Consider the following 27,765-nt stretch of genomic DNA (forward strand, 5'->3'; position numbering starts at 1 on the left):
GCTGTCTCTCTCAGCTCACTGGAATGACGTGCGTGAACGTTCCCATCGCTGCTCACGGCAACGTCAGCGGGTAAGGAAATGCGATGCCCTAATAACAATTCCTTAAATTATATACACTAATTTATGACGAATGCAAACTGTAAAATATCACGACCCGTACAGTGTCAGTTTGGAACTGAAGTCGCCATGTCACATTTGTGCTAAAGTTAATAGGGTATAAACGCAGCGCGAGCTCGATGACTCCTTATCTTGTTTGGGATCCGGTAACTCTGCCTTTTTACAATATTTATTCGTTTATCTTCGCAAAGAATCCTGTATACGCTGTGAACACATGGTTAAATAGACGTATTAAAACAAAGTAGCAGTTGTGTACAACAAAAGACGTGAAAAGTAAGCAAATGTGATAAAAGCGAGCAGGCGGCTTGCAACAACACTGTAACCAGACCCTTCATGATGAGGAGTTGGATGGGGAGGAAGGTGCGATCAGAACAGCGTCAGCTCACAAACTCTACATTTCACATAACTACGTATTGTTTTGGGAGAGATCCTGCTTGTGTTGTATGTATGTACAAAATTATCAAAACAAACATTGATATTGCTTAAACTAGTCATGTTAAATGAATGTCAGGACGTTTGGTTCTTATTATAGTTTCTTTTGACTTGCATTAAACGGTTGCTTTTGCTTTTATTTGGAAGTTTTATGTGTTATTGAATTTGAGAAATTATGACCGTGAGAGACATTGGCAGTCATTGTGATAGCTAACAGCTGTTACCTTGAAAGAGCAAAGACAGCTGTTTGCAAAAGGCAAATTTTCGAATTTCCTCAAAGCTCAGATTTATTCATTATTCATTCAAATTGTCCAGTCTTAATTTATAACATTGAAACAACTTAATAATTTGTTATTTTAATTGTTTAATATTTGACATTGATTTTCTCCCATTCATTTCACTGTCAGTCTGCTGAATGCCACCGCTGATTTCTGAAAAGTAAGTACTACATACTGCATTTGCATACATCATTTAAATGTTTGGGTCTGGTAGGATTTTTAAAATGTTTTTGTCTCTTATGCTCACCAAACCTGCATTTATTTGCTCAAAAAATACAGTAAAACCAGTGATATTTTTTACAGTTTAAAATAGCTGTTTTCTATTTTAATAATTTATTTCTGTGATCCAAGATGAATTATCAGCATCATTACTCCACTCTTCAGTATCACATGATCCTTCTGAAATCATTCTATTATGCTGATTTGATGCTCAAGAAACATTTCTTATTATCATCCATGTTGTAAACAGTCGTGGTGCTTAATAGTTTTGTGGAAATTGTCATACGTTTTTTCAAGATTCTTTGAAAAAAAAAAGAGCATAACTAATTTGTACTATTATAAATGTCTTTTCTGACTCTTCGGTAAATCAGTTTAATGTGTTCTTGCTAAATAAACACATGAATTTCTTTAAAAAAATCGTACCGACCCCAAACTTCTAAACAGTAGTTCAGGTCGTTTGACTCAAAGCAGGATGATACAGTGTTTTTATCCCATTTGCAGATCTAAGCCACGCTCATTAAGAAGATGGACAGCTATGGGTTTGTATATTAATTTCATCCAATGAATGTTACCACTCCTCTTCTTAGATTCTATATTTAAAAACATACGTCTGCATGTTCTTTCAGGTTCTCCAGTGATATGTTCAGTGGCAGAGCAGTTCTGGGGGAGGACAGCTCGGTCATGGCCCGAATGCAGAAGAAGTTCTGGAAGACCAAGCAGGTTCTGATCAAGGCCACCGGGAAGAAGGAAGACGAGCATGTGGTGGCATCTGACGCGGATCTCGATGCCAAATTAGAGGTATGAGCACCTTTTTAAATGTAGTAAAAATTACCTCACTAACTGACTCGGTCAGCAATAAGTGAAACTGTAGCGTCACTGGGCTGGGTTTTTCTTTCAATGACTGTATGACTCATGCTTGATTTTAACATTTGAAAGCAAATTATTTTTGTCATTGTGTGTTTGTGTGTGAGTCTCACAAAGGCATAGGAATGGCTGAATGAGATGGAGGGAGGTTAATTGAGTACTGTCACATGATGACAGGGAAGAGCAGTGGAAACTAGTTCCATGTTTTCTTATAATATTACCAAGTGGCAGCATATATATTGAAAATAGCAGAGGGTCTAACACAGATCCTTGCTGCACTCCATAATTTACTGACGTTATCTTATATTTTCCCCTGTTTAAATAGACAAAATGGTAGCGGTCTGATAGGTACGATCTAACCCACCTTAATGCCTGTCCCTGAGGCCAGTGTAATTTTTTGTCGATCTAAGAGTATTTTATGATCTATAGTGTCGAACGCAGCACTACGATCAAGTTAAACTAGTACTGAGATACAGCCTTGGTCAGAAGCTAGTCAAAGTCAGTCATTTGTAAAGTGTGTGCTATGGTGGGGCCTGAATCCAGACTGAAATTTTTCATATAAATATTTTTTTTTTGCAAGAAGGAGCACAACTGAGCAGACATAAATGGAAGATTTGAAATAGGTCTGTAATTTCCTAATGCATTTAGATCTAATTGTGGTTTCTTAATGGGAGGCTTAATAACTGCCATATTGAACAGTTTTGGGACATGACCTAGACATAAAGACAAGTTAATAATATTGAGAAGAGACTCTTCTGCTACAGGTAACAACTCTTTCAGTAGTTTAGTGGGTATTGGATCTAATAAACATGTTGTTAGTTTAGATGCAACGATAAGTTTATTTAGCTATTCCTGTCCTATACCGGTAGTTGTAAAACACTGCAATTGTTCATGAGGGGCAATTAAACCCAGAATGATTCCCATTTATTTACTTAATTGTATCAGAGAAAGTGATTTTTTTCTCTGAGAAATCTTACTGTAGTGTTTCATTCTTTAACTATATGGACCTAGAATAGAATATTGTGAAATAACCGATAAAACAAACAGGGAGCATATTGTAATGCATTACTTTTAAAAGTAACTTTCCCCAACACTTCTGACTAATAGTTAGCTTTTAGATCTCTGATTACTTTTAATCAAGACCTAATACAAATCCGTAGACCACTCACAGTTTAAGGAAGTGTGTGCGTGTGTTTGTTTATGTGTGCTTGTCTTATCTTGCCCTGCCTCGGGCTGTTACTCTTAAGCATATCCTGGTTTACTGGTCATTAGATGGTTTTGTGGCTGTGCCAGTGTGCGAGAGAGCAGCAGAGAGGCCACCATAAGCCCCCCGGCTGCTTGCTTAATGAACAGGTGTATCCATGTTCTTTCTACTTTAAACCACAGCTGCCATTATGTCCAAAATAATTGTCTTTTATCCTGTTTACTCACAAAGCTCTATTTCCTCTTAACTTTAAAACAATGCATCATCCTTATGGTGCAAAATGGCAGGATTTTACATAGGAAGCTTCAATAGCAGTGTTTGTTTAGGAGAGCCTGTTGTACAACCGTGATTCCTGAGGGTGTTCTGTTTGTCAGACCTGAGCTCAAGAGTTAAACAGTAACCAGAACACAGACCTCATCTGCAGGGGTCTACCTTAGTCTGGGCAGATGCCGTATTTAATGTGATGCACATGAAAATATTGCGCTAAAACAAAGATGACCCCAATAATGGAACAATAATTTTGGTCACTTTCATGGAAAATAATAAATTATGGGGTTTACTCTGAATGATATCAACTTATGCTGAAGTACCACCTACACTACCTTTTAAAAGTTTGGGGTCGGTAAATGTTTTTGAAAGACTTTACTTATATACTCACCAAGGCTGCATTTATTTAATAAAACAATACATAAAAAATTATAAATATAAAAAATATAATGTGCAATAATTGTAATATATTTAAAATCTAATTCATTCCACTAATGGCAAAGCAAAATGTTTAAGCATCATTACTCCAGTCTTCAGTGTCACATGATCCTTCTTCAGAAATCATTCTAATATGCTGATTTGGTGCTCAAGTAATATTTTTGTGAAAACTGAAATAGAAAAAATTGAGGATGATTTGATGAGTAGAATGCTCGAAAGAAGAGCATTTCATTCTTTGATTTCATTTAATTTGTTTGAAATGGAAATCGTTTTGTAAAATATCTTTGCTGTAACTTTTGATCAATTTAATGCATCTTTGCTGAATAAAAGTATTATTTCTTTTAAAAAAATCTTATTGACCACAAACGTATGAGCAGTAGCGTGCTTGATTAGAACTTTAGTTGTGGTTACTTTCAACTGATATTTTCTACAGTCCAATATATTCATCCCTCTATTAAATGTTGGAAATGAGTCCTATTTCTGTGTTTGACTCCTCAAAGCTCTTGAAACCCTCGCTCGAACAAAGGCAGCTCAACCATAATGAGTCATTTGTGTAATTTCTGTGGATTTCTTCTTTCAGGTAGAGCACAAGTATACACATTTTCCTGCTCACTCAGACTGTCAGGGACATAACATCCTTTGTTGCCATGACAGCGAGACTGGAAAGGCAATTTTTTTGTCTTCTAATGTGTTGTCTGGGTTTTTTGAGACGCTATTGTGGGTGACCAAATGTTCTGTCTGCGTATATAAATACTGAAGAGAATGAAAGGCTCAGCGATTTTATGGTGTGCAGCAACAAACTCAAAATTTGTAATAAAAAACTAAAATAAAAACTTTTAAAATGCATTCGTTAATGATAATGTGTGTCTGTTTCCTTCAGTTTTTCCGTTCAGTCCAGAACACTTGCACCGAACTCCTGAAAGTGATCGAGAAATACCAGCAAAGAATCACACGTGAGTGAGGAACATGATCTTCCACCCTCTTTGTGTGCACAGACACTAAGAGTCTTGTTCAGCTTGTTTTGAAAGCCATTACATGCTGTGGCATACATTTTCTCAGTATTCATGTGTACTGTTACTGTTGAGTCAAAAGGCAATTATAAGCTAAACTCTATGAATGCATTTTTGTGGTTCTAATAATTGATAGCATTCAACATGTCCAATCAAGCCATATATTGTTACTAATACTGTTAGTTATTGTTTTAATAACCCTGTTTTTGCCCTCTGTGACCTCCTCTCTTCAGATCTCTCTCAAGAGGAGAATGAGCTTGGATTGTTCCTGCGCTTCCAGGCAGAGCATGATAAAACAAAAGCAGGCAATATGATGGACGCCACCAGTAAAGCCCTTTGCTGTTCCGCCAAGCAAAGGTAGGCTCAAATATGAACAAATAATTAGGGCTTAAAATAATGAATTGGGCTCTATTTCATGATATTTTGGTAGTTATTATGTTCATACATCATGATTTTAATACAGTAGATAGGGAAAGGGCCATGATGGTTGACTAATGAACTAGCCATCCAACAACTTATCAAACGGAAATTTGAAACCAGCCTTATTAGGCAATCGATCAGGCAATGTACCTATTTGATATTGAAAATACGGAGTTTCTCTTCATTAATTTAGCTGTTTGAAATATGATATGACTGAACACAAATAAGTCAACGAATAACATTGAGCATAATATATAATAACAAAGCGTCGGCACAGCTATTTGTAGAATTATGTTGATCAATTTAATGCATCCTTGCTGAATAAAAGTATTTCTTTCCCCCACAAAAATGTTTATTATATACGTAAGGGATAATGTAGAGCAAGGTGGTTGTTATAGTCAATACGGGGTCTTGAATCAGCCTGAAGGGGTTGTATTCGCTATAACAACCGCCTCGCTCTACATTAACCCTAACCATATTATTATATGGCTACCTACCAAATAAATAAATAATTTGACACAAAATATTGATTTAAAAAAGAAGTTTATTGATTTTTTAAAACGATTGTATTGCTTCCGCTAAAGAACGCTGTGTCCATGGCAACGCTCTGTTTTTCATGGCAACGGTGTGTTATCCTTAGCAGCGGTCTCGGTTATCAAGAAAATGACAGAACGCATACTACATTAGAATTCAACCAAGCCATGTAATAAATGTATATAGTTCTTTGTTTAAAGAATTCTATTTCAAATACATGCTGTTCTTGAAACCTCTCTATTCATCAAATAATTCTGGAATTTTGTCTCCACAAAATTTTAAGCTGCTAAACTGTTTTCAACATTGATAATAATAATAGGAAATCTGTATTGAGCACCAAATCAGCATATTAGAATGATTTCTGAAGGATCATGTGACACTGAAGGCTGAAGTAATGTCTGCTAAAATTCAGCTTATATATTAATAAAATAGTAAATGGTATTGATCTTGTGAAATATTATTACAATTTTGAATTCTAATTTAATGTTTTACTGTATTTTTATAAAAAACAAAACAACATTGGTGAGTATAAGAATGTGAGTTTAATTAATACAAATCTGTGAATTTTGAATATATTAATTTATTAAATTGGACAATAATCCCAACATAGAAACTAGTGATACATTTCAGTTTAATTTTTAATTCATTATTTAATTAAGTTATTTTGGCAGCCCTGGGAAGAACATTTCTATTTTCTACAAACTAAAGACATAAAGACACAAATTAGTAAACCCACAATCTTGGATGTAACTTTTCTCTATCCTTGCATGCCACATTGACTTAACACTCATCTGTAATCATTGATTAAGCCATTTCCCTGTCCTCTTGTCCTCTGTCATGCCCAGGTTGGCTCTGTGTACCCCTCTCCATCGATTTGAACAGGAAGTTGAGACATTCCGGAGGAGAGCCATCGCCGACTCCCTGCTGACAGTAAGCCGGATGGAGAAAGCCCGGACCGAGTATCGCGGAGCTCTGCTCTGGATGAAGGACGTCTCACAGGAACTAGACCCAGATACTTACAAACAACTGGAGAAATTCCGCAAGGTCAGACCACGCAAAGCGAGTGTGGGATAGATTGCATCTATAAACTGAATTTGGAGGCTATCTTCTGCTATCTGTGTGTGTTTGTGAACAGGTTCAGGCCCAGGTAAGAGGTACAAAAGTGCATTTCGAGAAGCTGAAGAATGATGTTTGTCAGAAAGTGGACATGCTGGGAGCCAGTCGTTGCAACATGCTTTCACATTCATTATGCACTTACCAGGTAATACTTATTTCCTTCAACCCATTTTTCTAGTTAAACCTGTTTCACTTTTCTATTGTAAATGTATTTGTCTTGAATTGTTTTTCCTTAGACAACACTTCTACACTACTGGGAGAAGACTGCACATGTGATGTCTGGCATCCATGAGGCCTTCAAAGGATATGTACCCTACCAGTTCACTACCCTCAAAGTGGGTGTCCATGCACAAATGTCAGAAAATAAACCGTTATGATGTGATGTCCTGGCCACATTCCACCCATTGGCCCTTTCCAATAATGACCTCCTAATAATCCCCATCCATTGAATTGGCTCTATCACTCTCTCTCCTCGCCACCTATAGCTGGTGTGTGTTGAGCGCTCTGGCGCCGTTGTACTGTGGTTGCCGTCGCATCATCCAAGTGGATGCTGCACACTGGTGGTGGTTGAGGAGAGACCCCCTGATATGATTGTAAAGCGCTTTGGGTGTACAGTAGTACATATGAAAGCGCTATATAAATGCCTCATTCTATTTAAGCCCTCATTTGACTATGTCTCATCACAGGAACTGAGGGACCCACTGGACCAGATTGCCTCTGCACATCCAGCAGAGGACAGCAAAGACGAGGACCAGAAGACATATTCAGACAAGTGAGAACTCAGTTAGACATGGGCATGTTCCATTTTAATGTGTTTTTGGTCATTAACCAACCATTTTGCTGATTTACAGCTAGTTCTTTATTGGGGCTGTCACTAACGATTATTTTGGTAATTGAGTAATCGGTTGATTATTTTGACAATTAATCGAGTATTCTGGTTTTTAAATGGTTTTAATACATCGTGCAGCCTTAGAAACCGGTCTGTTAATGCGCTTCATGGATAGCAGTCCCAGTTTTCTTTTTCATCCACAAAACATGTCTTCCCCTTGACGGCACCTCGCTTGGCTCTCATTGTCAGATCTCTCATTCACTCTCTTTCCTCATTCCCTGCAACCCTCCGTTCCCTCAGATTGGGTCTCTGCAGGCGAGAGGCCTCTTTAAAGGCTCTGGTTACTGATCTGTGAGTGGGACATTGTAGTTCTATTAGAAACCCCTGCTGCCTTCGTGAAGAGGCAACCCTGCTCAAAGTTCCACTGTCATTTCCTGTTTTGGCAGTAGCAGATGACGTGCCATCTGTGTTAGATATGTTGTAGTAGGATTTTGTTACAACTGTTTTTAGACCAACACCGCTTCCTAGAGATATCACTGTGACTCACTTTTATTTGTCAATGTTTTGTAATTCTTATCTGATACTGTGCATGTCATAGTAATGTGAATCGTCTCTTCCCATCTTAGAAATTATGCATCCATTCAGTCATGCCATCAGTGTGTCTATCAATTTAATTAGGTGTTTGTATGTTTATGTTTCAGTCTTGTTTCACTTGAAGATGAACTGCTGGGTGAATCATCCGAAACTGGTATGTTCAGCTTTTAAAACACATTCTGGGAAAACACTCAAAGGCTCATGCTTCTTAGATGCTCTTTCTTTTTATCTTTACCAGTTTCTACTCGTGCAGTAGATGGACAGAGTAGAGGGTCTGACAGTTCTTTGTGTGCCAGTCTGGACTCTGGTAAGTTGTGTGTGTGTGTATGTTTGCGGACTAGGCTTTGCACGATAACTCATTGTTAAGAAATGACTAGTCATCCAGAAGAGTAGTCAATTATCATACTAAATGGCAAGTGCTGTTTTAGTCATTTTGGACAGTAATTTAATTTACTTATTATTTCTTATTCAAGTCCTTACAGTAGCACGCAAGAATATAATGCATTGGAAACAGTCTGTATCTAATATCACCCAGAGTTGTTGTTTGGACATGCGCAGATATGAATGAATGTTCAGTTATGGCAGATTCTGAATAATATTGGCATATGCCAATATGCAATTTCTAGCTACCAGAATACTGTTTTAATCTGCTTAATGCATATGGTGATATTCTGATTTATATCTAATTATTCTTGTGGATGTAACTAGTCACTTTTTTCATCATACTTCTGTACAGGAGCATACGTGTCCTGTGAAGCTGATGTGTGTGAGAAACGAACGCTTCCATATCTTCATTATCCAATTCATACTGCTTGCTAGGCATGGGCGATATGATCAACAATATAGTGTTGGAAATAATGTTGTTACTCTGCTAATTTTAGATAACATTAAAATTTCACAATTATACAATACTAGCCTAACTAATATAAGTAAAAAGTTATGGAAGCTTACAGAAAACAAATAGTCAGTATTAAAATAAGAACAAAGAAACTAATTGCAAGCAATAAAACAAATAAAAACAATAGAACAAAGATGAAACAAATGAAATAAACAGTGCTTTTTTGTTTTTCAGAAGTTACAGAAGTACAAAAATTTAATCAAATGTCAAATAAAACACTGCCCAGTCTACACTGTTAATTAAATATACAATGATTCTTATTAAAGCTATAAAAGTTGTTCAGTTAAGCACAGTGAGTGATTTTTATTTTTATAATGGTATATTGGGCTGCTGTCACTTTAAAACCTAATGCACAGATCAAATCTACTGACCCACATCTGATTTCTTTCCTAACGGTTTGCATTCACTTTAGACAACTCTGTGACAGGAGGCTTTTTGTGTGTATGCATAGTAAAACGAGTGGCAGAACAGCTTGCTTATATCATATTGAATATTCTTTTGCATTTTATTGATCTTGAATGGTTTAAAATCACTTAAAAAAATATCAAGACTTAAAAAGCATGACAATGCAACACTACAACGTCTTGTGAGTGTAACCTTGACAGAGACAATAATACAACATTTCTACCAGTTGTCACATTTTTGCCAGTTTATCCAGTTAATCACTCATATCTGCCAGATTAACTTTTGCCAGTTAATCACTCATATCGGTTTATCACCCATGCCTGCTACTATTTGTATTGTCATACACCAAAAACACACTGTTCAAGTGATAGCTTCATATATATATACCGGTATATTAAGCACATTCCTCCCTTATTTTCTTTATTGCCCTAACAATACAGTAGTACTGGCAGTACTTCCCATTGAAACCTGTGTGGATACATTTACATACCGTAATATACTGTATATTTCAGTTGGTTGGCATTTTATATTGTTATTATTGTCAGACCACCCAGCCCTAACTGTCACAATGAAGAAGCAGCAACTGTCATATGATCCATGACTAGTTGGCACAGACTTAAAGCATCAAATAGTGGTAGAACTAATCAACTTTGTGTCTAGTCGGTGCAACTTCTAGTGTGTTTAGCAGCTTTTATTTACAGTATGTCTGTTTGTATCTCTCATGTTCACCTCCGCCCCCTGTACAGCGGCCTTGAATGAACAGTTAGGCCCCATTGGTGGATCTAGCACAGATGACGACCTTCTGTTAATGACCCCTGAGCCTGGCTCAGTCCCTTCTCTTACTCCAACCTTGACCCCGACCCTACACCCATCTATGTCACCTGCTATTCAGTGGCACCTGGACATAGGCACCTCATATGAGGAAAAGCAAGATGTGTTACACAGCAGCTTACGACCTGAAATAGGTATAAATGCCTGACTGGGCATCTCTTCAATGCCAAGGACTCCCTTATGGCCTGTTCTAACTCTAAAATCAACCTCCTTCGAAAGTGCTTTACCACCCTGATCTATAAGAAATATTCATAAACTTTTCATGCTTATCGCTCTTTCAGATTCTCTTCTGACCGGTAAACACTCTTCTGGGGTTTCTGACCCTGTCTCCATTAACAGAACAGTGCTCTTTCTTTTCTTGTAAAAGCATTTTTAAAAACTGTACTTTCTTCAAGGCGCTTCATTTTTTCCATTCTTTTCGTGGTCTGTGTGATTTCAATGCACTCAAGAGGATTCTAGGATTGCTTTTTCATATTTAACTTAGATTTACTTTTGCTTTTTGTTGCTGATGAACTAATATTTCTGTTACTATTTATGCTGTTATGGTTAAATTGTTACCATGTTTCTTGAAGCTTTCCTTAAGCTTCTTATCTTTTTTGCTGCAATTTTTTTTTTCCTCAGTATTTTTGTCTTGTCTTCCAGTACAAATCTCTAAGCATTCTAAAACCAAGATACATTTACTTGTATACAGTGTATTTATTTATTTATTGATACATTTTTTTCAGAAAAGAAGAATATATTATGTCCTCAAGTAAACGTTTCTTGATTTAACCCTGTAAGCCTGACATTTGAAATAATAATCAGAAAAATCTATTTTTGAAATGGAGCAGTTTATTGAACCTTTATACATAATATAATATATTTAATAATAGTTTGCATAGATGTTTTTTTGTTACCTACCATATTTGATACACCAGGCCTTTATGAGTCATATAGTTTGATGTAAGATAATGTGGAGCTCATATGCAATAAGAAAAAAAAAGTTTAATTCAGAGGCCCAAACCAAAAAATTAGCAATTTGGTGCAGTTGCTAATATTTATATGGATGAAATTCTGAGAGCTTGTAATGTAAATCAATAAGATAACAGTATCTTATTTAGATCTTTATTACAGTATAGCAGACTACTTGTATAAAATACATATAAATATCATTCATCATTCAGTGACTCTTGAAAAAATGATTTTTTTTTTTAAATATATGTGTGTAATCATGTAAACCTAAGTTGCTTCTAGTTAGTCTAGAAGCAACTAGTTAATCTATTTAGAGTTCATCTTGAAATACTACAAACAATATAAAAATCATTCTTACATTTACTTTATAAAAATAAGTAAAGATTTCACACCAAAAAGATTGACACATTTCTCCTAAGAAAGACAATAAAGGATAAACTAAACTAAACAATAAGACAACAGAAGGCATAGTAGATTGTGTACATCAGGCATTTTAGCAAAGTTTTGATCATGTTGATAATTTAGAAGCCCTATTGTGTCTATCAGAAACGATACAGTAGGCTTTATAGGGTTAAGAATGTTGAGATATTTGTGCTGGAAAACAAGACAAAAGTGCTGAGAAAGCAATTCTGTTTTTGCATTTTTAAAAGCCTCATTATCTTCTTTTTATTGTTATAGGCAGGGATCTTCTGTCTGAGGCTTTCCAGTCTGTCGAAGGGAAAGAAGAGGAGGGAGAACGAGGTGAACTGGCATTCCTGCAGGATCTGCTGAGTCCTGGGGCTGCAGGTGGCGCTAGTGAGTTCAGTAAAGCGTGGCAGGATGCTTTCGGCAGTTTTGAGGCCCCTCCTGCTCCCGTTGCTGCCGCCACACTGCAAGCAGAAACTGTAAACACACACGCTGGCTTCCTGCCATCACATCTCCTGGACCATAGCCTCAGCACCACAGGTTTGACAAATCGTTTAGTTTGCCCTCTAGTGGCTGGAGGAATGAACAGCACATTATTTTTGTGCTACTAGTATGCAGTGATGTCATGCTGATCACTCATATTCATTCTCTTTCTGTTATTTAGGATGGGCGACTCCACCCATGTTTCAAGCCCCACCCCTCCAACCACCTTCTGGTGGAGGACAATCTCAGCCTACACAGAACACTCCAAACTCTTCTGCCAGTGGTGAGAGTTTTATGACATGTCAAGAACTATAGATGGACACTGACAATCTTTACTGTTTCTATAGTGATTAATCTCTCTGTGTCTTTTAGCACCCAAAGGAAGCTCCAGGGACATGTCTGCCTGGTTTAACCTCTTTGCAGATCTTGATCCTCTGTCCAACCCAGACGCTATTGGACGCAGTGATCAGGAGTTTCTCAGTGCCTGAGTAGTGTTGGTGTGAGTGTGTATATATTTATCATTGACAAACAGGTTCCAGGTTTATAGAAATGTTCTCTCTCTATTCATGTTAGTTTTGGTGTAGTTATCTCAAACTAGATGATAACGTTTTTGTTAATTCAAAAACATATGAAATATGATATAATTGTTAGATGAAAAACAAAGTACATTATAGAAAAGAAAAAAAATGTTGCCTTGGCAACTTACTAAAATAAATACATTTAAGAACTAAAATTAATAAAACTATTACTGAAATAAAATAAAGCTAAATAGAAATAAAAAAATAAAAACGACAAAAGAACATAACAAAATTACTAAAACTTATAAATATTTTGAATTAACTTATTTTTAAGTACTATAATAGTATATGAATAGTACTAAAATAACATTGGGTTTGAAAACAAATGAAAAACTCAAATTTTCAAAAAAGTTTAAGACTAAAAATGTCATGCAGTGCAACCATTAAGAAAGAAGTAATGTATATATTTTTAACTTTGCAACTACATGTCAACTAACTCTCATTAGAGTATTAGTAGACTGTCTGCTTAATATCTGCTAACTCTTTATTGTGATGGTCACCCAACAGACATTCTATGTCAACTTATTCTAACCCTACCAGTCTAATACTACACTAACACTAATGAGAGTTAGTAGACATGTTGGTGCAACGCTACTTATAGTCAACAGAATGCTGTCTCTTACCTCTCTTAGTGAAGGATGGTGTGGAGCTGAATCTCATCCCAAACATTCTTTGTCCCTTAGAATGATGGAAAGAAGAGCATATCCCAAGTCTTTATTTGGAGCTGGAACACTACCTCTCCTGAAACGATTCAACCTGAGCCAAGGAAGCGTCAAGAAATCTGAATCCTTATTCCACACTGGAAGATTTCCGAGTTATGGGAATGTCTCTTTTCTCCTTTCTTTCATTGTGTGTGTGTGTGTGAATTTACTGTATGTACATTAGGACACCGAAGGGTAAAATGAAGACTTCATTGCTATATCACTAAAATGTTGTTACTATATGAAGTGCACATGTTTAAAGGGACAAGAAGGTCAGGATTTGCCCATCTCTTATGTGGAGGGCTGGTTTGCATAGGACCAAAAAAACTAAATAAGTGTGTGTATACTAAATATCTGTTTGCTTTGTACTTAGAGGAGTTTTTAATGTCCAGAAACAGGGTTACAGATTTATAACATCTATTAAAGACTGTATTTTTAATCCAGACAGATACCCAATGTCTGTGAAGTTACGCATAAAAATATTTTTTGATGTCACATTCACTGGATTAGTTTAACCCTAAATTATAAAATAAATTAAATTATTTATTAAAACAATAAACTAAAGTGTTACTGTAAACTACATATGCAAGTGGTGTGCTGTGCCTGTGCCATTAGTTCGGGAAGAATGACAAGGTCACATTTCAGTGGAGCTAATAATAGGTGATGCATTCTTGTTTTCAGTGACAAATACTGAAACACTCAGAGAAATAACTTCTCCCAAATGTTCTTCACATTCACAGAGATGCAAAACACTGGAATGTGTGTGTGTGTTTTTTTTTTTATGTAGTTTTAGTTTATATTTCACCTTTAGCACAGAATTATGTAACTATCCTACTCTAGAAAACATACACATTTCATTTTATCCCAGATTATCATATTTGGACTCATCAGAAGTGAGATTATCTGAAACTATTACCAGTCTGTTTTATTTGCTTTAAAGAAATCAAGTGAATGCTTGCACCAAACTGTCTCCGAGTGCAATCTCGGGTAGTTCTGGAAAGTATGTTGTATGTTTTAAGTATAGACTTGTTTGTTGATCTGAATAGTTTGTGTAGGTGGAGAATCTGAACATTTCTCACAGAATACCACTCCATATGTACTGGAGCACATGTTTTTGTTTTGAGTGCAGTTTATTATTTTGAAGTGTCACTTTCTGTATATGAGAAATTGTGTTTGGAACTATATGTTGAGACATGTTTACTTTGAAAGAAAAAGAATGTACACCAATCACAGCTGCTTTCATCTGTTTATTTTATGCAACTTTGCCTTTTGTTTCAGTTAAAAATAATGTACTTGTACAATTTCATTGATGGAAACTGGACTGGGAGATCTTGCTGAGAGCAAATACATTTGAGTAGAATTGTTTGATTTTTTCTCTCTTGCATTTTGCCAAAAATCATTTTTGTGTGTGTTAAATGTAGCCTACAATAAAAAAAAAACTTTTTTGTTCAAAATTGACGAAAATTAAAGAATGAGTCATCATGCTTCTTTCAAAACATGTTCCCTTTCAGTCGCTCACGTTCGACGTAATGTTGACGTGACGACGGTCGACGTGACGTCTCCGGTCCTGTTCCCTCCTTCAGGAATGAGGGTTACATTAGTAACCGAGATGTTTTTTTGACTTAGCCTGATTTACTATGCTAAGCCTTTTACGTGTTTATATTTTAAACATATCGGGATGGTTTTCGCGGGAAATCGCACACTTGCCCGTGCAGGTCTCGATATCTGTAAGTAGAGAAAAGTTGCTCGGGCTACTTTGATGCTTGTTTTGAGTGGGAGTAAGTTATTGGTTAGTTGTCTTGTCACAACGAGCAAGTAAGGTTGAAATGGAGCACGCTAAATCATGCTAGATCACGCGAATCACCTTCGGGGATTAAATAAAATGCAGAACATTTTTCTATATGAAAACAACAATCAATATTGGCTCCAAAGATAGCAATAACTGAGGGGTTTGAAATGTTGTAAAAGCGATGCAGAGATGGCGTTTTTATTATTCAACAGGTGAGTAAGATATTTTATTATCTTGTAACATTAGGCTATATCTATTGTGAAGGGTCATTTCATTGTGGTTGTAGCTGTGCTGGATTTATTTTTTAAAGGAAGTAGCATATGGCCACAGTCTTCAGCTAGTCGGCTTGGGATCCTGTCCAAATAAACTGGATATCGTGTAGCGAATGTTTTATGAGCAGAAGGATAGCTTCATCTGCAGGGTCACGCACAACCAAAACAGTGTTGTTCCGCAAAATGCATGCAGTTTTTTAAAAATACAATAGAGGGCCAAACGTTAGTGTATACAAACCAGAGTTACAACGATCTTGAAGTTTATTCACAGAAGAAAAGAATCTGGTAATTACTAAAACAAATGGAATAACAGGCAACTGTCTAATTTACACACTTCCCTATTTCAATTCAGCATTAAGGCAATTACATACATTACATTTTGTTCAGGATTGCCTGTAGTCTTTCATCAACTTTTTTTTTGGAAGAAAGGAAGCTTTACTGTATGAATAATGGAATATTTCACAGTATAAAGTTGCTACAGTTCAAATCAGTACATTTTCAGATCACTATTAGCTAAAGCCATGCCTTTCTTTTAAATTGTTTGCATCTCTTTTCTCTTGCTGTTTCATGACCAAACCAAGTCTTTCATATCCAATGCAATCCATTTTCCTTCACTGTATTGACATTACAGTAATGGCAGCTTTCAGTTGAACTAATGTTTCAATTTAACAACAGAACTCATAATCATAATACTGTCCTGTACATTTGATCGATGTCTCCTCGTGTTCAGGCTGTTCATGTACCAACAAAACTTCCTCTCACCAGCTAATCACATTAAGCACATACAGGTTTACGTATATGGGGAAGGGCTCTATACATTTAAGGGGCCGAGACGAATGTTGGGTCAGACGATGATAGAAAAAGGACTGTAAGCAAACGGGGTCCTATGGACAGGTGGTGGGAGTCAGGCACATTTTTTTAGTCCTCCTCAAATCTGCTACAACATTTCTGGTTGTTTTTCCAGCACTATTCAAACTGCATGTAAACTATAAGCAAGCAAAACTGTGACCTAAAACCTACATTTCCTCAGTAAATCAAATCACTTACTACATTTACACTACAGGTCAAACGTTGGGAGTAATTCATATTTTTTTTATGTTTTTGAAAGACGTCTCTTATGCTCACCAAAGCTGCATTTATTTGCAGCAATATTGTGAAATATCATTACAATTGAACAGTATTCTATATTATTTTAGCCTTTATTTATTCCTGTGATGGCAAAGACTTTGTTTCTATTTTCCGAAACTGTATTACAATTTCCACAACATTATTAAGCAGAACTGTTTTCAACATCGATAATAATAAGAATGTTTCTTGTGTAAATCAGCTTATTAGAATGATTTCAGAACGATCATGTGACGCTGAAACTGGAGTAATGATGCTGAAAATTCAGCATTGCCATCACAGTAATAAATTACATTTTAAAATGTATTCAAATAGAAATAGTTATTTTAAATTGTAATAATATTTCTGTTTTTACTGTCTTTTTAATCAAATAAATGCAGCATAAGAGACCTTTCAAAAACATAAAAAAATGATTCCAGACTCTTGTGTAGGTTAAAGGATGCAGCTATACATAAAAAAATTCAAAGGCTTCATGGTAAAATGCAATAAATCGTTGAGAAAGTAAAAAGAAGTGCAATGCTAAAAATGCTTCATCTATATACACCATTTTGAAAACCTCCTTTTGACATATAATACCATTACCCTTAAATAACAAAAAACTCTTGTTCAAGTTTCAAACTGATATCTCTCAAAGTTGTTCAGAACATGTTCTTAAATAAAATCTCAACAAAGCTCTGACTCTATCAGACAATACAGGAGTGTGGGAAATGACATCTCTGTTCATCAGCTGAGGTTCCTTCGTTTCCGTTTTAACCCTCTGGTTCCTCAAGGTGTCGTGGGAGACATGGTGACTGACGTCCACGGGACAGGACCGAACCCATGGAGGGGGACAGGCTCCTAACCCCAACCCCACCCAGAGGCACCAAGGAGGGCGAGATACTACGGTATCCCACCCCGCTACGGAAGTTCAGCTCCTGGGTGGGTAGCAAAGGCTTTAAGATGCTCACCAGACAGAAAGCAGATCCGCTTTTGGGAATGAAGTTCACCTTGTTTCTGTCTGGGCAGAGATATGGAGGGATATCTTGGAGAGGCCTTGGCCTGGAACAGAAGACGCAAAAGTAGGTCATGGCTGTTTTGTGGAAATGTATCTTTCATACTGATAAAAAGTTAAACCCCTCACTATGAAAAAAAATACTTCAAAACAACCAAGTCTTGACACTTTAGCATGAATAGAATACAAATTGGTGTACCATTACTTTTTTAAAGTCATAGGGCCGACCTCAATGGCCTGGAACTTCTTGATTTTATCCAACAATTAAAGGTGCAGTAAGTGATTTCTGAGAAACGCTGTTGAAAGTACTACAACACACTTGTAGCCAATCAGCAGTTGGGGATGTTTCGTCTTATGAGGAGGGAGGAGAGAGAGTGAGAAAGACTGTAGAAAGAGAGATGCCTGAGAGACAATACAAAAGGGAAAAGGTCTGAGGAAAATCACTGGAAAAAGAAGGGTTTTGATCAGGCAAGAGCTTTACTGTATGTTCGCACAAAATAGGATACTGATTTATGTTCAGTTCTTATTTGCTTTGCGGCTCCTTTAAATAAAGTTTTTAAAAAATCACGCATTCTAAAATCTACGTCAGAGCGTAAGAGAGTCCCCGAATCTCACGGCGTCGATGGCAGGGCGGCAAAATGTGTTTGTGCATTTTGGGGTGGAGTAATGAAGGGAGGGGTGTGTTTGTTTGGGTTGATTTCAAATATAAACAATGTTTCTCAGAAATCGCTTACTGCACCTTTAAAATCATGCAATGAGTTATTTTTCATTATTACAACTAATAAAAAATTAAATGTTCCATAAAATTGTAAAACACAGGAAGCAATATAGTTTGAGGCTTTAGAACTACTTCCATTAAATTGTTTCATGTCTGTTTTACACAAATAATGCTTTGGTAAACCATAATTATGACATAAATTATGAAATAACCATAAATGAGATAAATTATGTCATAATTAATACTTTTTTGTAAATTTTGACCTTTTGTCATACCTATGACTTATAATTATGATTTACCAAAGCACGATATTTTTTTCACATGGCTTCCATAATTTAAAGGATCACGATTAAACAAATATTTGTTTTTAATTTATGGGACATTTTTATCAATGACTGCAAACATTTGATTACAAACAGGATAGTCTCCAATAATTGACAGTTTAATTTAGGCTAAAATCTGCAACCCTGTTACCTAATTTTATAAAATATATTTCTAATTACTATTTATTTTAATTTAAATACATTTTTATTTTTTAAATTCTGTATTCAGACAAATTTAGGTTATTGCAGACATAAAAAAAAAAAAAACAGCTCATAGTATTTTTCTGAAAATAAAGCACCATCCTCAACTGACTGTTCAATATTTTAAACCAACAGACAGACAAAATGTCAGAACAGAACAGTAACTCACTGGTTTTCTTCAAAAGCTTTAATTTTCTCGCAGCCCTCCGGAGGCTCACGTTTGAACATATAGCTGTTGTTGGGCTTTGGAGATGAAGCATATTTGGGCAGAGGAGACCAAGGTCCCAGGTCTAAGACAGCAAAAAGGAATGTTTAGAAATCAAATAGTTTGATTTGAGCTTATTGTGTGATGATGATGCATGTGCTCCTCACCTCTTTCTTTGCTCTCATTGAGCGTGTCATCGAGTGGGCTGTTTCCGACCGTGTCGTTGAGGATGCTGAGGTACGAGGGCGAGACTGAGTCAGCTCGGCTGCTGCTGTTGCTACGGTTACTGCCAAGCCCACCGTTCGAGGGCGTCTGTGTGTCAATACTGCGTGTGCTGCTGCTGCGCTGGGGGAGGGGAGGGGGCGCGCGGTGCCCATCAGGAACATCCTGTGGCTAAAACACACATTTGCTTAAGTAAGTAGGATGTGTAGGACAAAAGCAATTTCTACTAATTGGATTCCACAAAACATATCATTAGTATTGATTGTGCCCGTTACAGCCCCTATAGCACAAAAGGGCTGAACGATATTGGAAAGAATTGACATTGCAATCTTTTTTTGTCTGCTAAGTATTGCGATATTATAAAAAAATAAAAAAACAGGAATTTTCAACAGATGACTTGAATAGCTACTGTATATTTGGAAAGAATGAACCATTCTAGAGAAATTTAACATTTCTTTACTCTGAAGACTTTTTTTAATCGCAAAATTCTTTAGGAAAAGCTTCACTGTAATACAAAATATTTTAAAGTAAAGATTTTTGGAGTACATTTGACAAATTTCAGTCTTTCTACATCAAAATTTCACGTTTAATTCAATCTGTTACATCTTTTGAAACAATCTGTTGTTTCTTTGTAACTGTTTGTGAAATTTAGCTGCATTTCTGAGAGAAAATTGTTTCAAAAGTAAATCCTACACTCAATTATTTCTAAAAAAACCCCTCAATCTTTTCACTTGAATTTCCATAGAGCACATTCCCACTGTTTTTTACCTATTCAGTATGACTGTAAAATAATTATGATAATTATTTTTAAATACATATATAAAACAAAATAAGAAATATATTGTAATAACCATTGTACTGTAAAATAAAAATGGAGTAATACAAATAATTTCTTAACTGTAAAATTATAACACCAATATTTACATATTAATTTCTTCATTTTTCAAACGGCAACCCGTCAAGCTTTTATTTTATGTATATCACTTATGATATCAGTGTCTCAGAACAGCTTGATTCACAGTAAATTAGCCAAGCTATTCAGAGATGCTTAAACACTGTATCCAAATTTACACGTGTTTAAATGCTGCGCTTTACTCTGAAGCCGGTAGTGCATACATGTTTATTTAATTAAATCATAGTTTGCACTATTTGACAATCACACTTATAGTTATATCGCAATATCACAAAAAAATAAGTCAAAACCAATCTTGCACAACATAATACTGGCGGTATTATTGAGATGCACTCACTATTATGATCTCATCTCGTTCCACAGTGTCCCGTATGATGATGCGTTCAATCTCCTGGTTGAGCCCCTCTATGCTGTTCCGAAATCTTGGAGGTGTGGACTTCGAGATGGGGATGGGAATCAGGATGGTTTTAGGCATCTGAGACTGATGAAAAAAGGTACAACACTTCTTTAGAAATGCGTGTGTGGGTCTAAGTATGTCTCAAGTACACAAACATTCCCCTGTAGGGGAAACCAGCCTTCTGTGTAATCCTGTTAGAACGACTCCCACACACAGTGAGCCCACACATACACAATCTCTGCAGTCTCTCCGCTGCCAAAAATCAAACATTCTGCCAGACTAAGCTCCATCATTATACACAAACCACTGACTACAGAGAACATTACCATTGAGAGCCCATTACTGCTCAGCTTGAGGGTGCTTCTTTTGAGTATGGTGTGATGCAAGCGCTCTTTCCCAATCTTTTCTTCATGATCTTCTCTGTTTATGGTTTTGGATAGCCAAACTTTTCCTTTCCTTTCCTTTCCTTTCCTTTCCTTTCCTTTCCTTTCCTTTCATTTGTGACCCTGGACTACAAAACCAGTCACGTGGGCCAATTAGTTGAAATTGAGATTTATACATCACCTGAAAGCTGAATAAATAAGCTTTCCAATATTTGGCCGAGATATGACTATTTGAAGATCTGGAATCTGAGGGTGCATCTAAATATTGAGAAAATCGCCATTTATGTCCACTTATGAAAAACAGTTGTCCATTTATGTTCGCGATTGTGCTGCATTCACTCACAAAAATAAATGTTTTATATATATTTACAGTAGGAAATTTACAAAATATCTTCATGGAACATGATCTTTACTTAATATCCTAATGATTTTTGACATAAAAGAAAAATCGATCATTTTGACCCATACAATGTATTGTTGGCTATTGCCACAAATATACCCGTGCGACATGTGACTGGTTTTGTGATCCTGGGTATTCTGAGTATGAGTCCTCTTGGTTTTTGAGATGCATTGACACCTGTCCTTAAAACACTACAGATGTTGAGAGGAATATTCCAGGTTCAGTACAAGTTCAATCAGTGGAATTTGTGGCATTCATTACCACAAAATCAATTTGCACTTGCTCTTCCTTTTTTTAAAAAGAAAGCCAAAATCTACAATGGAACTGAAGGCAGGCAATCTGTAAACATTAAAATACTCGCTGTTTCAATAGTTTGGTCTCAAGACATCAACAATATGCATGCTAACCTGATTTTTAGTGTGAAATATTGCTCTCTAACCTTTTCGTACAACATCATTGCCATGACAACATACAGTAATGCCTAAAAACGTTAGGATCTCTCTCAAAAAAAATAATTGCGCCTGCTGCACCCATGATTTAAATAGGAAAAATATTGAAACTCTTTGGTCATTATTTTGAGAGAGATGCTATCGGTCTAATCAGATTCAATGATCTATGCTAACCTATGCTAAAAGTGCTACCGCCAGACCCGGATATCGGCTGAATGGATTCGAAAACAGTAAAACTCAACTGTTTAACTCTAGGGGAGTTGGAAAATGAGCCTATTAAAAAAAAGTGGAGTGTTCCTTTAAGATTTCCATTTCCAGATCCCTATTAAAACTGGATTTCGTCCGCAAAATTTGGCCGAGCAACGGTTAATGTGACCGCACCTTTTATATCCTCCAAAAATCGCTACATTCACATACATTGTTAGTACCTCACTGTAACCTCGAAATTATACTTGTGGTAATCAACATTTTCTAGCCACAAATGCTGTTGACTGAGCTTACCTTGTCCTAACCTGGAATATTCCTTCAAGTGAACAAATAAACCCAGTGCTCTACTCAGGGGGCTCATTTGCATGCTAGGTTGCTGTATTCTGCTGAGGTGTCAAGTATAATTAATTAAACAAGTGTTATAAAAATGCACACACATAGAAACACAATGTGTTGACTTATAGGTCCAAAGGCTGTCCTGATGATGGTGGGCTGTGAGAGAATACTTTGTAATCTACACTAAAACAAGCCACGGTCCTTTGGGACAATCCTGTCCCCCAGTCTCCAAGGGGCCAGAGAAGCCTAAAAAATGGGACAAATATGTAGGAAAGTGGGGCACGCTTAAATTCTCCAGATGTTTGGCCTACTTCAATTCTGCAGCGTGTACTAGCTCAGGTTATGGTCTGACATCCAACAGCACCCTGTTATTTGCACACAAGCACAAATGGTGGCTGCTGGGATGCGATGATGCCCACCTGTGACTGGATGATAGCATGGTTGCCATTAAATGGGGACTTGCGGTCTTTGTCCCGGCGATGGCGGCTGCTGCGTTTGCTACGCTGGAGCTGTTGTCGCAATTTTGCGATCTAAAAGAAGTCAAAATGGGGATGATGAATAGCATAGTAAAGGGAAAAAAAAACAAATAAAAGAGAAGGCTAAGTCACACTAGATCAGCACATGTTCTAATGTCTCTAGATGTCTCACCTCTTTCAGCTGGTCAGTGCTGCCGCAAGAAGCCGATCGCTTATGAGAGCCTCTCCTCCGCTCATCTACCCAGGCCCTAGGGGTCTGACAAGGAAAATCCAGAGCGAATGAGTGAAGAACAGAAACTGGACTGAACAATTCAAGAATCGACTGGTTCATTCATGAAACGGCTTACTGGAGGGAAAGATTATTCAGTCTGTTCCTCACAGAAAGCTTTTGTATAACTTCAAGAACCTTTAATTATAAACTATCATTGTATATTTTTTAGGGCTGTGCGATATTTCAAAAAATGCGATATGCGATAACTCCTTAAATAATGCGATATTCGATATGCGATACGATAATGCTTAAAGTATGTAAAATAAACTTAAATTATCTTTAAAATATATTTAAAATGATATAACCTACATGTTTCACATTCTTTTTATGACAAGAAAGTGAACATCAGCGTTTTACTGTAGCATAAGAAGTGTTATTTTAACATCAGTGTAAACCACAGGGTTTCAGGTTATCCTACATTAGGTTTATTTAATAAAAGATACTGAATCATAAAATATAAAAATAAAACATTGCTTAGTTTTCACTGTATGAATTAAATATATCCTGATACTTATTAAAGCTAAGAAAAAATTTGTCTTTTGTTCATGACCCCATTTATTGCAAGTTGTTGCGATTTGCATAATGCGATATATACATTTGCGATATTTTGATAAATTCGATATATTGTGCAGCCCTATTTTTTATTTTGTTTTTGTAGGGTATTGTTAACACCTGGTATTAAGATGCGTTTTGGTCGATCAGGTCACTAGACGAGGGAAACATATTGTTTATCCATTTACACCTGGTGTTTTAATCCATCTCTTTTGTCCACTTTCAACCACTTCTGTCTTGATTTCTTCAAAGTGAATGTCTATTGGCGGGTAAATGTTTTTTTTCAGATCTTTCAATCTAATGGACCAAATAAGCTTGCGCAATTTACGTATGAACGCAACCGGAGACGACGGAAAAACATACGGAGAGCAGCACCTTTCGTTTCTGCTCTGACAGAGGCAAGACCACGAGTGAGTGTTGGAAATCAGGAATGATGAGAGAACATTGTGCTTGGTGTGTTTTTTCGTCTTCAAACCAAACTTAGGTCTTCAGCCGACAAAGTTTCAATCCCTTCTGGCAAGCGCGCTTCCCATAATGTTTCCGCAGTAGGTCAGTAGGCGGAGGTGGTCTTTTGTGGCTGTTCGAACACATTCGACCACATGAGCGTTTACACTACGAAAGCAATCCGGTTGAATACGTTTTCGACTACCCCTGGAAGTGATCGAAAGTGCAAGTGGACAAGCTTAAAACATTTTAGACGGCCGTTTACACCTGTATTTAGCGTTGTCCACTTGTGATCTGAACCATCTGATTGACCAAAACGCATCTTAATACCAGGTGTAAACAGGGCCTAAGTTAACTTTTTTCATCCTATAACACATGAGCAAGCAGAAAACTATACCAATTATACTACATGTAAAAATATATACATAATTTAATTTTTAACTGGTATATTACCGTATATGCCTTAAAGGAATAGTTCACTTAAAAATGAAAATTCTGTCATCATTTACTCACCCTCAAGTAGTTTCAAACCTCTATTCATTTCTTTGTTCTGCTGAACACAAAAAGAAGATATTTTGAAGAATGTCGGTAACCAAACAGTTCATGGACCCCATTGACTTTCAAAGTAGGAAAAAATACTATGGAAGTCAATGGGATTCATCAACTGTCTGGTTACCGACATTCTTCAAAATATCTTTCTTTGTGTTCAACAGAAGAAAGAAAAACAACTTGAAACAAATTTAGGGTGAGTAAATGATAGAATTTTCATTTTTAATAATAATAATAATTTGTTACATTTATATAGCGCTTTTTCTGAGACCTCAAAGCGCTTTACATAGAAGGGGGGAATCTCCTCAACCACCGTACCACCAATGTGCAGCATCCACTTGGATGATGCGACGGCAGCCATATTGCGCCAGAACGCCCACCACACACCAGCTTACTGGTGGAGAGGAGACAGTGATGAAGCCAATCAGAACATGGGGATGATTAGGAGGCCATGATGGACAGAGGCCATTGGGCATATTTTGGCCAGGATGTTGGGGTTACACCCCTACTCTTTCTGGGATTTTTAATGACCACAGAGAGTCAGGACCTCGATTTAACGTCTCATCCGAAGGACTTTTTAAGTGAAATATTCCTTTAACTGGTACTTTTTTTTTAAACTAAATTATAATAATTTAGTAATCTATAATTATCTATTTTGTGAATTCTACACAATTATATTTCTGTATAATATATTTAAATTACACTATCTATAAATTATTCATTTTATTTGTTAATTGTAAATTGGCTGCCTAGGTAACTTTAAAACTGGACATTTGTGTTTATTTACCCCTTTTTATCACATGTTAAATGTGAGCGTTGTTATTTATTTGGTTATAATATAAACATAATTTTCTCTATGGTAATTTATAGCATGCATGTGTTATGTAAGGATAGCATATCAACAGCATAAATGTCTCACCTGAGTGGCCTTGTCCCTCATTTAGAGGGTGTGGTGGGCGGAGCTCCCGTGCCGCTGCCAGTTCCTTGATAGGCCAGAACTTACAGGTGAGTTCCAGGGAAAAGAATCCCTCGATGTTTCAGCTCGAAGGGCTTTCGCAATGATGAGTGACTGATGTAAAAAGAAAGGAAAAGTAGGATATTTTATAGATAGACCTGCATAGACGCTCAATAGTTTTGAAGGTTGGATTGCATTTTTTTTATCTTTTAGTTTTGATTCATCCACCGCGAAACTGCTGACCCAGCATGTCCCCTCCTCTCTTGCTGTAAAATAATCATTATCTCTTGGCCTCTATCCATAATCTCTTAATCCATGTGTGGCCTCTGTCCCCCATTTTATTTTCTACGTTCTCCCCACTCTTTTTATTCTTTACTACACCATATTTTTTTTGTCTGTTCATTGCATGTAAAAACAAACAAAAACACAGAATTACTGAGGTCACTATGAAATTCAATCCACCATGCCCTGGTTTGCCACTCTGCACATGAAGATGGATTTTTATGCATTAATGTAAGAATTTAAAACACAACCTATAGTTAGCAGAAGGCTGATTGATTGTAATGGTTGTTGTTTGAAATGTAGTGTTGTGTTTACCCACATAGTGTCCCCCTTGAAGCCTATTTTCAGCCATGGTGTTTGCCATGGCAACCAATCTAGATAAGGTGTGATGTTAATACAATGCACTCTGCCAGATTAAATGCATTGATGAAATAAAATTAGATAAATGATGATTCGTCACTAAAAAAAATCATAACAATAGCACACATTGAATAAAATAACGTAAAATCTGCTGCATCAATGAAACAGATAATTGTAAGCAGAGGTCGAATTAAAAGCGCAAAATTCGAAATGAGCATTTTATAATTGCAGATTTACAGATTGCTGGAATGATTGCAACAGAAGACCAGTCGCATCATCAGTGTGAAATCTGCAGCACCGCACCCCGCGCGCAGGAATAACGAAAACAAGACGACGAACCGCATGACAATGCCATATAGATTACACAGCTCACATTATTCATAATCTACAACCATTGCGGGCATTCACTCGATCTGCATGCAAAAACAAGATCCATGATAGAACAATAATATGCACGGCATTGATAAAAAAGCGCATGGTGTTTCATTCTTACGCACCTTTGACTGATGAAAGAATGACGGTACACAGCGCGTTCATGGTCCTTTGCGTTGAAAAGAAAACACAACGGTTATGTATGGATCCAACGTTTGTAAGGTCGTTGAAAAACAGGTTGGTTGTTGTTGGTGGAGGGCGGCCGGTGTTGCTGGGTCAGAGAAACAGAAGGAGGATGTGCAGAGGAGGCGTTGCTATGGGCGTTGCTGTGCTGCTGGTGGTCGATGGGTTAGAGCTGTGCAGTTTTATCGAAGTGAGTGAATGTATGAGTGGGTCCTCAACAGCTGAAAAATAAAAGACTATTTTTTTGCGATTGCAGACATGTCTTTTGGGGAGGGGCGGCAAGGGTCTCCCTCAGAGGACAGCTGGCGATGAGGTGCGCGCTCCCTCAGCCTCAGTGGTTCCGTCCCGTGCGCGCGCACACCAGACGACGTTACTGTTGCTGAGGCGCGTGGTGCTGTTTTTCCTCCATCCTGCTGATGTGCTGGTCCACGACCAGATATGGGCGCTATAACGCTATGCAAATATCAAAAGTAACAGGTCAATACACCATGTAGCCTGTATAATGTATACATCACATGTATGTATGTATGTATTTATTTATTTATTATAATTAAAAACATTTTTTTTTCAATGAATACCCATCAGTGTTACACATCTACACCCTTGCTCACACGTTAGGTCAGGAAATAGGCTACATTTATTCTTTGTAAAAATGCCTAAAAGAAAACAGTAAATATAATATAGGCGTGTGTGTGTGTGTGTGTGTGTGTGTGTGTGTGTGTGTGTGTGTGTGTGTGTGTGTGTGTGTGTGTGTGTGTGTAATATATATATTATATTACATATTATGTATGTATATAGGCCTGAAAGGGAACGTAC

The 27,765-nt window shown here is 36.8% G+C and overlaps 2 protein-coding genes across 16 annotated transcripts; one reads left to right on the forward strand and one right to left on the reverse strand.

The window, feature by feature from the left end:
• ical1 (islet cell autoantigen 1-like) lies at positions 1-15,040 on the forward strand. 14 transcript variants are annotated; one of them, XM_079628699.1, is made up of 17 exons: positions 1-70; positions 957-987; positions 1,548-1,585; positions 1,673-1,844; positions 4,700-4,772; positions 5,063-5,186; positions 6,629-6,827; positions 6,919-7,044; positions 7,136-7,234; positions 7,586-7,671; positions 8,430-8,476; positions 8,561-8,629; positions 10,372-10,590; positions 12,086-12,352; positions 12,477-12,578; positions 12,668-12,794; positions 13,557-15,034. In XM_079628699.1, exons 3-16 carry the CDS (start codon positions 1,572-1,574, stop codon positions 12,781-12,783), a joined length of 1,713 nt encoding a protein of 570 aa, XP_079484825.1. In that variant the 5' UTR covers positions 1-70; positions 957-987; positions 1,548-1,571; the 3' UTR covers positions 12,784-12,794; positions 13,557-15,034. The 14 variants fall into 14 exon arrangements, with proteins under 14 accessions (XP_079484825.1, XP_079484831.1, XP_079484820.1 ...); XM_079628705.1 differs by having other exon boundaries at positions 13,506-15,024; XM_079628693.1 differs by having other exon boundaries at positions 10-70; positions 951-987.
• Positions 14,807-27,369, reverse strand: fam117ba (family with sequence similarity 117 member Ba). 2 transcript variants are annotated; one of them, XM_079628709.1, is made up of 8 exons: positions 26,892-27,369; positions 25,717-25,866; positions 23,154-23,237; positions 22,925-23,035; positions 20,671-20,814; positions 19,366-19,591; positions 19,163-19,283; positions 14,807-17,798 (listed from the first exon to the last, which is right to left on the reverse strand). In XM_079628709.1, the coding sequence occupies exons 2-8, from the start codon at positions 25,735-25,737 to the stop codon at positions 17,510-17,512; spliced, it is 996 nt and encodes a 331-aa protein (XP_079484835.1). In that variant the 5' UTR covers positions 25,738-25,866; positions 26,892-27,369; the 3' UTR covers positions 14,807-17,509. The 2 variants fall into 2 exon arrangements, with proteins under 2 accessions (XP_079484835.1, XP_079484834.1); XM_079628708.1 differs by lacking the exons at positions 25,717-25,866; positions 26,892-27,369 and having other exon boundaries at positions 15,862-17,798; positions 23,154-23,424.
• Between the last annotated feature and the right edge of the window lie 396 nt (positions 27,370-27,765).

Source organism: Phoxinus phoxinus (genome assembly GCF_949152265.1).
Source record: "Phoxinus phoxinus genome assembly, chromosome: 11".
Taxonomy (NCBI): Eukaryota; Metazoa; Chordata; class Actinopteri; order Cypriniformes; family Leuciscidae; genus Phoxinus; species Phoxinus phoxinus.